Source organism: Pectinophora gossypiella, chromosome 20 (assembly GCF_024362695.1).
Source record: "Pectinophora gossypiella chromosome 20, ilPecGoss1.1, whole genome shotgun sequence".
Taxonomy (NCBI): Eukaryota; Metazoa; Arthropoda; class Insecta; order Lepidoptera; family Gelechiidae; genus Pectinophora; species Pectinophora gossypiella.
Window position 1 is genome coordinate 1,966,040 of NC_065423.1, and position 12,585 is coordinate 1,978,624.

Sequence of the window (12,585 nt, forward strand, 5' to 3'; positions counted from 1 at the left end):
TCTGTTCCCTTTGTTAATGAATATCTCTATTGTACATAAAAGAACACTCCATTAACCGTCGCCATTGTCAAAACAAGTTTGAAACTTCGCCTGTCTCCTAAATTCGTGATTCCCAAGAAAAATCGTGTAAATATGGAAGATTTCGATGTGTTCACGGACGAAATTAATTACACGAAACCGCTGTATATGAACATACTCAATAAGTTTGTTAAAGATATCCCATCAACCCCAAATGGAGCGAATTATCACAGTAAGTTTTGTCTGTAATTTTACATTGATTTGTGAGTGATATTAATAGGAAACTTGTATTTTTAAACAGTTGAGGGGTGTCAGAAATGAGTTTTGCAACGTTAAAATTCACATTTTACTTTGTAGCTTATTATTTTGCAAGATAACTAACGGTTTATGATACCTCAGCGCCTTAGTATATTTGGCTATGCCAACACAGCTAGTGAGCACCAAACCTACTCACTTTTGTAAAGTACTAAATAAGTAACACATAAAAATGTGTCAAATCTCCAGGTGCTAGAAAATTACAGGCAGAAGAATGCCTAGCAGCTGGCAATCAGTTGGAATGTGCCTTCAACTTGAGCGAGTCAGTCTCCGCTTCACTGAGGACAATGGCGGTTTATAGAGAGGAGCAGCTGAAAGCTAATGGTAAGAGATACCTATTTCTTTATTTAGAGTACTTTTTTCTAAATAACACCTTAAGTAAAGCACATATAGGTACTTACTCTAAGGGAGATACTTTAAAACATGCAAGCATTACACTGTTATATAAAGTCAATTACTTCTAGGAATAATTATAGAATAATTTGGAAAACAATATAGGTATCAGTATTTAGACAAAATTTCCAAAAATACAGGATTTAAAAACAACATAAAATACAAAGTTGCTTGGAAAAATTGCTACTAATAAGAATACCTTTTGTACTAGGTATCTGTTTTGTTGTATTAGTGTTGTATATGTGTTCCTTTTGTGCAATAAAGTATTCGGTATTGTATTTTAATACAAGTGTATAGTACTCCCACAATACAATATATGATGTGTGTTTTTGTAACTTAATATACCTACATTTATTACTATTTCTGTTGATTAATTTGTTTTCAAAGTATTTTCTCAAATATTTGTAATGTGACGATGATGGAGGGACGAGCTAGATGCCTTCCAGAACACCTGGCAGAATGATACCCAAGTCAGGGAGGGATGGAAAAGGGGAAGCCTTTGTCTGGACAAAGGACTGCTGGCAGTGTGACATCAATTAGGCTACAGAAAAAAAAATTGTAATGTTCATTCAAGGGCTTTTTGTTTTCAGAGAATAAGCTGTACAAGATTACAAGTTTCATCAAACCAGTGAAAGACTTAATTGAGGCCAATCCAATGTGAGTATGAGTATTATTAACATTAGGTTTAAAGATACTTTATTCTCATTAAAGACAATATGTAATGTTACTTAAAATAATAAGTACCTATTAAATAGATAGATTATGCTTATTCAAAAAGCTAAAAAAAAGAAAAAATAAGCAAAAAAAAGACTTGTACAAGTATTCATTAATATAAAATTAAATACATTAATGTTACCTTTTTCCTTTTTTTTTTTAATATAGTAATTTACAGCCCAGTGATGTGTTGTGCCCGGGAATTTCCTCACATTAGGAACATTCCCGCCAGTAAAAAGGCGCAAAACTTACGCAAAAAGTGCTTCTTAACCTAACCTTTAGGCAGACAAGACCAGAGTACAAGAGAGAACAATTTGAAAAAGAAAAGCAGCTAGTGTCTTTACTATTAAAGAGTTTTTACAATGGGAACATTCCGACTTTGGAAACATTCCGACTTTGGGAACATTCCGACTTTGGGAACATTTCGACTTTGGGAACATTCCGACTTTGGGAACATTCCGACTTTGGAAACATTCCGACTTTGGGAACATTCCGACTTTGGGAACATTTCGACTTTGGGAACATTCCGACTTTGGAAACATTCCGACTTTGGAAACATTCCGACTTTGGAAACATTCCCAGGAAGGGCACATCACTGTTACACACCTTTCTTTTGGAGGGGTTAACAAAGGCATGAATAAAAAATCTTCCATAAGCTATTGGGTAGTTTTTATTTAGCCAAATCAGTTACATACATATGCACATAAACTCACGCCTATTTCCCGCCGGCGTATACAGAGACTATGGTATTCCATTTGCTTCGATCCTGACTTACTTCTCTTGCTACCTCCACATTCATCAATCGTTTTATACACGCACGCCAGTTCATAGTAGATCAAGCTAAACCTTTTCTAAGGGCCAAATCAGTTACTTTTTACTAAAGATCAAACAAGGAATTGCTATGGAATTTATATGAAAATGTACACCATGGTGTTATAGATTATTATTATTATTACTAAAACATAAACAAAACATGAACAAACATGTTTTATGTATAAAGCATAAAACACACAAACAACGACATCGTTGTTGTGGCTGTTGTTGTTTTGTTGTTTTTTGTGTAACTTATTTTATCATAAACATGAAAATTATGATAAAATATAAAATTTGTGTTTTTAATTAAAATTAGTAATAGTATAAGTTTTCCAATAATGTGTCATATTATTATTGGTTATTAATTTTCAGTTCCGAAGAACAAGAGAAGCTGTTTGACTTTTTGTCTGACAGCACTGAGGAGGTGACAAAGATGTTGAAGTCTCACACAATTGACGAGGATGTGCCACTATTCAGGAAATATCTACGGTTCAGCTCTGAAAATAATTCCGACAACTTTCTTAGGATATTGAAAGAATTGCCTAAAGGTGAGATAAAAGATCTTCTTCTTCTTTTAATGCAATATTCTTTATTTGCGTACTATGATGGTGTATGAGTTAATAAGTTACATATGAGTTTCATATCCCAGGCGATCTGTGATGTTAAGACGTAGAACACGAACAACAGATTTCCGTGGCGCCATCTGTTGCATATGGGCGGAACTAGCAGGCCAACTAGTTGGTTCCGCCACATATGTACTGTTGACGACAGGTCGACATGGCAATCGCGGCATGAGGTGACCCGCGGAGGCGGGGTCGCCCCGCACACCCGCACAGTCCCCGCGGCGTCTTAGTCTTAGTGTCGCACGAGTCCGTATCGACCGCGTTTATCGATTATAATGTCGCTCACATTATTTATTGAATTAGAAATTAACATTAACACACAAGAAAAACAATAGATTTAAAAGAAATCTAATCTAGATATTTATGGTCAATCAAAATTATAAATATAGCAAGTATATTTTACATATACTATATATTTTATATAAGTATATTTTATATATATACTTGCTAAGAAATTATTGAAAACTAAGAATAATATTTTAGAAATAAAATTAACGTTAGATGATTCAGATGAATAAATATTAACTTAAATGAAAACGTGGTATTATTTTATTCACATTTTGTTACATACATAATAAAAATATATCGATATTGAAAACGTCACGTCACAAGAGAATTGCCATGTCGACCTGTCGTCTACATTACCTATGTTTATTTATTTTTCTCCCTTTCTAATGTTGATTCAATTTCAGAGTGGACAATAGTCCAATTGACGGCGCCGTACAACCCAAATGAGAATATAAAGCCTCTATCAGAGTACAGGACAGAGATAAACTCTATATACTTGAGTGTTTTCACCAATGACTATCTGGATAAGACCGGCCTGGGACCTATCAATATCAATGTACCCGCAAATGTTACCAAAGGTAAGATGCACATAACATAAGCTCACGAAAAAAGAAAAAATATACGGTCGAATTGAGAACCTCCTCCTTGGTTGAAGTCGGTAAAAATACATCCGAATTTATTTTCAATTCATCTCATCTCAAACAGGATAATGCTAGCATTATCCCGTTTTTCACAGGGTCCGGTTACCTAACCTCAAGATTTGAGAGGTCCGGAATTTTACAGAAGCGTCTGCCTGTCTGACCTTCCAACCCGCGAAGCGAAAATCAGCCCAATAAAGGATAGGTCAAGGTCACATACCTCCGAAAATGCATTTCTTGGGAATGTGGGTTTTCCTCACGATGTTTTCCTTCACTGTTTTGATTTTCTTTTAATGAGAAGTATAATTATGTTATCCATATGATAAGTTTGTTTTACTTGTTCTGTTTTTTAAGGACACATTTATTTTTTAGGTATAAGTAGGGTTCCTCCACCAACCCGCAGTGGACCAGCGTGGTGGAGTATGCTCCGTACCCCCTCCGGTCGATTGAGGGGAGGCCTGTGCCCAGCAGTGGGACATATATAGGCTATTTATGTTTATGTTTATAAGTAGGGTTTAAAATAATTATTTCTACCTACTTATGTCTAAAATAAAGTATTTTCTTTCTTTCTATTATTCTGTTCCATTCATTTCAATCAGTTATGTTTTTTCTAACGATTTTTATGTTGCGGTATTCTAATGCTGAGGAGCTCGATGGCGCAGCGGTAAACACGCTCGGTCTGGATTGTGGAAGTTAAGCAACTTTCGCAAAGGCCGGTCATAGGATGGGTGACCACAAAAAAAAAGTTTTCATCTCGAGCTCCTCCGTGCTTCGGAAGGCACGTTAAGCCGTTGGTCCCGGCTGCATTAGCAGTCGTTAATAACCATCAATCCGCACTGGGCCCGCGTGGTGGTTTAAGGCCCGATCTCCTGTGCCCCAGCAGTGGGGACGTTAATGGGTTGATGATGATTCTAATACTAATGATAATTAATTTTAGAGGGCGAGAAACCTCTGTTCACAGAGCTTTATTCGCTACTAGACGACAATTACAAGACTATTGACAACGCGCAACTACTGAACAATAAGCGATTAGTACAGAACTACTGGAATCGGCGTGAAGACGTAGATTTGAGAATGAAGGTAATACACCTACGGTCACGAGCATTAATATGTATACACTTTGGTACCATGTCACATTAACTTTTTTGACAAATTGAATTGTAAGTCTCACTAAATGTCAAACATGTTAGTACGACAGAGTCCTAAAGTGGGTACATTATATTGCTCATGACTGTACATCTTGTACATCATGAATATCCTATACATGCTCCACTGCTGGACACATGCCTCCCCTCAATAAACCGGAGGTGTTATGGAGAATATTGCTATCCTAAATTCTAGGCTAAGTAAATTTAATTCATCTTTTCTGGGGTTATACAATAAAATACCAGAAAATATTTTGAATTTGTCAGAAAATAAATATGAAGCTTATGTGAAGCTTACTTTATGTAAAAACGCTTGTTATGAATGATTACCTAAATGATAAAATTGCATGGTATTCAATGTATGTCTCTAGTTATCAAATAACTTGTATACCAACATTGATTTAAAAGATGTGTTGCTGTTGCAGTTTCTTGTCATTTCTTCTCCTCAGCCATAACACCTTGCGACATGACGTAGATTCAAAAATGTTAAATTGACTTTATGAATAAATGATTCTGTTTTTAAAATATTAAAAAAAAAACCTTTTTCAGAGCGTTCTAAATGTTATGGACAAGGAGTGGCTGGGCGGATGGGGCAGCCTCTTGACTGGTAAACTAGAAGACAGTTCTTGGAGGGATAAAGTCATTAAATTGGTGGATAGCACTATTAGTGATTGGGGGTAAGTACTTAGATATAGATATGTTTAAGTACCAAGACCAAGTTTCAGTTTCAGTTGTATCAAGTTTCGTCAAAGAAAAAGAAAAAGAGCACAGTCTATGTCATAATCGTTGGCAACTTGGATAGCTATGGCTTGCCCTGACTGCTCCGCATTTCTAAGGCATTATTTTTAATTGCTGCCTCATCTTGCAAATGACAAGTTGTGATGTGCTGCGTGAAATGGGTATATATTTTCGAACGTGAGTTGAAGGCGAATGATTAAAAAATAAGGCCCCTGCAGGCCTAGCACGCAGCATAAGCGCAACGCGACGCGATGCAAGATAGAATGACACGCGACTACCGGGACATCAGTGTTTTTTCAAGATGTCGCACCCTTGCTTCTAGAAGAGCCAACGCTTGCTTCTAACTTTGTGGTCGCAGGTTCAAATCCAGCTTAGGCCTAAATCAATGATTGTCGAGTTTGTTTTCAAATTTACGTTTGGATCATCAATCATTATCACGTGCTCAGCGGTGAAGGAAAACATCGTGAGGAAACCCACAATCCCGAGAAATGCACTCGGAGGTATGTGACCTCACCTGTATTGGGCTGGTTTTCTGGTAGAAGAGCCGTGAAATAAAAAACACATATCTATTTTCATAAGAAATGAGAAAATTGATAGTTTTAACATCATTTATGTGACACATTTTTCATATTCAAGTCGCGAGCAAGTCGATTCGTGAACGAGGGACCTTAACGTCTGTCAAATTTGACAACCCGCGCTTTTATATTTACTCGCTCTACACGAACTCTTAGCGCGCTAGGCCTGCTGGTATGCCGAGGCCTTAACAAGCTTTCATATGTTTCAGCTTCATAAAAATGACACCCAAACAAAAAGTCCTACTCTACAACTTAATAGAGACCTGTCCAGTACTAAACTCTAACCAGATCAAATCATGCATCAGAAAAATTTTGACTGAAGAGGGGAACATCGCAGATTTAAGAACTCTCATAGACAAGACATGCCCTACTTGCAAAGGGGAGTTTGAGTTCCCAAATGAATTGTGTTTGAAATGCCTGTCTAAATGTTTTGAGGGCTTGCACAATTTTAAGTTAGTTGATGGTATAAAGGCGTTTTCCCAAGCGGCGAAGATTGTGAGGGAAGAAGACGGATGGAGTGGCTTGAAGAAGGCTAAGCGGCATCCAGTGGTGTTGATTGTTGATGAGGTATGCATGTTAATGTTTTTGTGTTAATAATATTTGTTTATTGATAAGAGCCGTGGTAGCCCTGTTGGTAGAACGCTTGCCTCTCACTTTGAGGTCGCAGGTTCGAATCCAGCACAGGCCTAAACCAATGATTGTCGAATTTGTTTTCGAATTCATGTTTGGATCATAAATGATTATCACGTGCTCAGCGGTGAAGGAAAACATCGTGAGGCAACCCACATTCCCGAGAAATGCATTTTCGGAAGTATGTGTCCTAGCCTGTATTGGGCTGGTTTTCCCTTCGCGGGTTGGAAGGTTAGACAGGCAGTCGCTTCTGTAAAAAACCGGACCTGTCAAATCTTCAGGTTAGGTAAGCGAACCCTCAGGTTAGGTAAGCGAACCATCAATCGTACGACGCCCACTGCTGGGCATAGGCATCCCCCAAGGATCTCCACGATGATCGGTCCTGCGCTGCCCGCATCCAGCGGCTTCCCGCGACCTTCACCAGATCGTCGGTCCACCTTGTAGCGGGCCTACCCACTGAGCGTCGTCCGACACGCGGTCGCCATTCTAGAACCTTTCCGCCCCAGCGGCCATCGGTTCTCCTAGCTATGAATAAATAATTTATTTATTTTTTAAATTTCAGATGCTAGACACGTTCCCCTGGGAAACGCTGCCCATCCTGAACCATCACCCGGTGTCCAGGATAGAGAACATCCACTTCCTCTACTACCTTTACAAGATGCATGAGAGCAGGGTCGTCGATGGATACTTCAACGCCAAAGCTGACGTCGGCAGATACGTTATTAACCCAGGTAATGAGGATAAAAACTGCCCGTTTCTCCCGTCAGGTGTCGCTGCTGTTAAGTGTTCCTAAATTTTGACAGTTCTCCATACATACATACAAAAACTCACGCCCGTAATCCCTAATGGGGTGGGCAGAGTCACAAGTAATCAAAGACAACTTGCAGCCACTTGATACGATGTCGTAAGCTGGATATGATAAACCTTATGGTGATAAGGGATCAGCCTCAGACATTAGTCCATCATGTTAGAGGACACAATCCCTCTGTCGAGTTTTACGACATGCCCGGGAAGACAAGCAGCTGAACGTGTTCTATGTTTTTTATTTTCTCCCAGAACAGCATAGAAGCAAGCAGCAGTAGTTCTCCATACTTTCCAGGTAAAGCACATAATAACGGGTTCTTACCGCGTTTAAATGGGGATATGAGACTCCCAGGACTTTCCAATCCAAAAAAATTCGTGATAAATTGATCACCAGATTCGTGATAAAATGTGGACAAACGTGGAGTAATTAAAACACATAATAACGGGTTCTTAGAAAGAAAGAAAGAAAGAAACGTTTATTATAAAGGGACACCACAGTAACAAATATAAAATAAATAACAAATATATAATATAAAACACGGAGTAACACATAACTTACAATCAAACACATAATAAAAAAAAAAATTAAAAGACAACATACACGAGAAATACAAATAATTGTGTGTATGGACTGGTCAACGATGGTGGTGGTGTCCTTTATAAAAGGGCCTCACTCACTTCTTACCGACTCCTGACTCCCGATATTGTGTTTTAATTATAATAATAACCACGTAAACCTAAAACAATGTATAAACGTGGAGTATATCCCGTCTAAAGGATGAGTTCCGAAAAAAAAAACGCAACCAGTTTGTAAAAGACAGTTCTGAGTGGATACACGTTCGAATTTGTTTTCGAATTCATGTTTGGATCATAAATGATTGTCATGTGCTCAGTGGTGAAGGAAAACATCGTGAGGAACCCCACTTTCCCGAGAAATGCATTCGGAGGTGTGTGACTTGACCTGTATTGGGCTGGTTTTCCCTTCGCGGGTTAGAAGGTCAGACAGGCAGTCGCTTCTGTAAAATACCCGAACCTGTCAAATCTTCAGGTTACCAGGTTATAGGTTAGTACCATTTCAGATTAACTTTTTTGACAAATTGAACTGTAAGTCTCACTAAATGTCAAATATGTTAGTACGGCAGAGTCCTAAAGTGGGTACATTATATTGCTCATGACTGTACGTAACACCGACTGTAATTGGAATACTATTGTATTTAATTTTATAAATTATGTAATACAAACTGGATTTGAAACAATAGGACTAGGGCCCTGTGCTGGGAGGTTTTCTGGCCACGTCTTTCCCTCAGCGTTACAGATTCCGATGTGGTAGTAGTTTTACAGCTAGTTACATAATATGTAATTTAGTTTTTGACGTTCAAAAAGCGCTAACTTTGTAAGACATTTTGAAAAATAAATATTTTTTTGAATAATCATTTTTCCCTTCCAGAGAAGAACTTAGATCGCATGGAGAAACGCATGTCCTCGTTCGTAGAGTACTGGTGCGGATCGTGGAGCGGCCATATTGGCGAGCCGCCCCCGCCCGCTGACTTCATCAACTACCTCACACAGGCTGATATATTCCTGTAAGTGGCCATACTCATGTCTTCCTCTTCTATCGAGTCACCACACCATATCTAAATATATATAAAAAGGTGAAACTGACTGACTGACATATCAACGCACAGTCTAAACGGCTAATTGTAGGCACTTGAATTTTGGAAGGGACGTAGCTTAGGTACCGCAGAGGTGCACTAAGAAAGGAATTCCCGAAATTCCCACGGGAACGGGATTTAGCGGGAAAATCGTTTTGCATGAAAAATCTAAAGCACTTAAGTTAGATGCTTGAAATTTGGCATGCACTCCCACAAATACAGTGAAACCCGGTTAAGTGAGACATCAAGGGACCTGCAATGTCGTTTCACTTATAGAGGTATTCCACTTACCCAGTGTCTCAGATATACAGGTATAAATAAATATCTGTTTCATTTACAGAGGGTTCCATTAATAGAGGTGAGAATACAGGTTATTTCAGTTATACAGGTGCGATCATTAAATAAAATAATGTGTTATGTATTTTCCAAATAAACATCTGTATGATAGTAAAGCGAAAATAAAAATGAAGGTAATTGAAGCTCAAAATTTGTACTTAACTTAAATTTACTCGCTGTCTCAGTTATAGAGGTAACTATGATAATAAATCGAAAGAACGAATCCCAAATATAGAGGCTTACCTCGTCCCACTAACAGAGGTAATTCAGTGCCAAAGTGTTGGGACCTCAGCATGAGTTCCAGTTATGGAGGTTTCTCACTTATCCAGGTCCCACTTAACCAAGTTTCACTGTATTTCTCTTTTATAACACGCCACGCGGACGAAGTCGCGGGCAAAAGCTAGTAATATATATAATTGATCGCCGCAGGTGGTCGGGCTTTCAATTCATCGTGCTTGGCATCAAGCTCACGAGTAGTTCATCTTGTGTAGGATGTACCTCTGTCTGACCTCTGTACCCCAATTGAGATACAGTCGTGAGCTTATGTGTACGTCTGCTTGCGTGCAATAAAGTATTTTTGTTTTGATTTACGAATCTGTCCACAGTTACTGCGGTCACGGCGACGGCTGCCGCTTCGCCAACGGCGGCGGCGCGGGCGCCGGCGTGGAGGGCGCGGCGGGCACGCGCGCCGTCACTATCCTGTCTGGCTGCGGCTCTGTGCGCCTGGTGCAACCCGCGCCTAGGGCTGCGCCTAACGCCGCGCATCATCATCTGCATATAGCTGGCTGGTGAGTTTGTAGCGACGATATCCTCCGTGACGTACCCGCCGACAGTGACCCTCTCTAATTCCTTTTATAGGCACTAATGTGGCTCGCAAACCCAAACTTTGCCTTGGAGAAAGCTGCTGCTGCTGTTGCAGGGTCCACAGTACAGTTGGGCACTGCACAACTAGTCAAATCAGTTACTTTTTACTAAACGTCAAAACACGAAATTACTACGGAATTTGTATGAAAAAGCACACTGTGACGTCATAGAAAAACGTGACACAATGTCGGACTTATTATTACGTTTTTATTGGTTAATATTCATAAATAAGTTAAATAGAAAATATTTTTCGTTAGTTTTATTAATTGGAATTTCATAATTTATCTTGAACATAGTACGGTCACGAGCATACTATAAATTCTGTAAAACAATTGTATTGTTTGCACCTGCAGTCCCATGGTAGTGGGTATGCTGTGGGAGGTGACAGACCTGGAGGTGGATAAGGTGGTCAGCACGCTGGTGTCGCTCTACGTGCCATCGACCGCGGTCACTGCTTGGCCGGCTGTTGGCAAGGCCAAGTGGAGTCAAGGGGTGCTCGGTATGTATTCTTTTATACTGTCTCACTCGTTAACTAATCAAAAAATGAGTCAAATGATTCTGTTAATTTTTCATGAAAATTATTGCATTCGAATGAAAATTAAGTTAATTTTTGGAACAATCACCCGTCACTAATTACTAGCCTACTTGATCCTACTGTGCCTCCTCTATGTTTTGAGCGAGTGATCTTGTGCGAGTGGTCTTGTGCGAGTGGTCTTGTGCGAGTGGTCTTGTGCGAGTGGTCTTGTGCGAGTGGTCTTGTGCGAGTGGTCTTGTGCGAGTGGTCTTGTGCGAGTGGTCTTGTGCGAGTGGTCTTGTGCGAGTGGTCTTGTGCGAGTGGTCTTGTGCGAGTGGTCTTGTGCGAGTGGTCTTGTGCGAGTGGTCTTGTGCGAGTGGTCTTTTGCGGGAGGTCCTGTGCGGGCGGTGTCGTGCTATCTCCAACCAATCTCTCCGATGAAACTCGACCTCATTTTTTTCTAGTTATACCACGATTACGGTGTTTGTTATGAAATACCCAGTGTCTGACGATGCTTTAAGACTATTTTTCTTTCAGAAACAAACGTAGAACAGAAGAGTGAATTCACTCCGGAGCCGAACCTCCTAAAGGCCATATCGAGAGCTCGAGGGTCCACTGGTTACGTCATGATAGCTAGCAGCGTCGTCGCCAGAGGATTACCAGTCAGGATAGCGCAATGACATATGGGTAGAACATCGTATTGAACTTTGTATCTGCGGAATAAATTGAGCATCATCTGCATTTATGAATTGCTATGAGTTGTCATAGCAACGCCGGACTCTGTCCTATTCAGGATTGGATCAACGCAAGAATCCGCTCATGTGAACACGCAGCTTTATGGATAATGAAACCAAATTCGATATTTAATTAAACATATTGTAAATACTATGAATTACAATGTTGGGTACATAGGTTCTGTACATACTACTAGGTTTTAAGAAAAGGAGAAAACACTTTTTTATCAAATCTTTATTTTGTGTACTTATACTACAAAAGACGTACAAGTTAAGCGTGATAAATAACTTACTCGTGCTGGTTTTTATTAAAAATGAAATTAAAGAATATGATATACCTTATTTAACGTAGCAAGATAGAATGACAGCAGGACAGAGATATCGGACATCGCCTAGTGTGAAAGAGACGATAGATATGTCACTCTAATCATGCTTTTTAAAGGGGTTTTTAAATTATAGGGTATAAGTGCTTAGCTTACACAAAAACAATTGTGTAGTGTCTGAAAAGAGAAGAGAAGGTGCAGGTCGTGTCGTATCGGGAGGTGAAGGTTTTGGCGGGAAGAAGAGAGAAATGGCGATTACTCCACCGACAAGAGCGCAGCTCTTAAATAGAGAGAGAGAGAGAGTGTCTGGATAATAACTAGATTTTTATGCAGTGTCCAGGCTGAGACATAGTGTGTCTGCTATTTATTATATGGTTTGTGATTATTTAGAAGATAAGAATGCATGGGATTAACTGTCTGGGAACGGATATTACTAGAACTACTATTAGTAGAATAGATTTTGATGTG

The 12,585-nt window shown here is 39.4% G+C and overlaps 1 protein-coding gene across 1 annotated transcript; it reads left to right on the forward strand.

Moving 5' to 3' along the window:
- Positions 1-13: 13 nt before the first annotated feature.
- Positions 14-12,122, forward strand: LOC126375866 (uncharacterized). The gene is made up of 13 exons (XM_050022936.1): positions 14-250; positions 523-657; positions 1,317-1,383; positions 2,626-2,801; positions 3,569-3,742; positions 4,740-4,882; positions 5,497-5,624; positions 6,470-6,827; positions 7,453-7,621; positions 9,142-9,277; positions 10,288-10,470; positions 10,900-11,045; positions 11,598-12,122. The coding sequence occupies exons 1-13, from the start codon at positions 133-135 to the stop codon at positions 11,738-11,740; spliced, it is 2,076 nt and encodes a 691-aa protein (XP_049878893.1). The 5' UTR covers positions 14-132; the 3' UTR covers positions 11,741-12,122.
- Positions 12,123-12,585: the final 463 nt, after the last annotated feature.

Coding starts and splice junctions, on each gene's coding strand:
- LOC126375866 (XM_050022936.1), top strand. CDS start 133: ATGGAAGATTTCGATGTGTTCACGGACGAAATTAATTACACGAAACCG. Junction 4,883..5,496: donor ACGTAGATTTGAGAATGAAG/GTAATACACCTA, acceptor AACCTTTTTCAG/AGCGTTCTAAATGTTATGGA. Junction 10,471..10,899: donor CATCTGCATATAGCTGGCTG/GTGAGTTTGTAG, acceptor TTGCACCTGCAG/TCCCATGGTAGTGGGTATGC.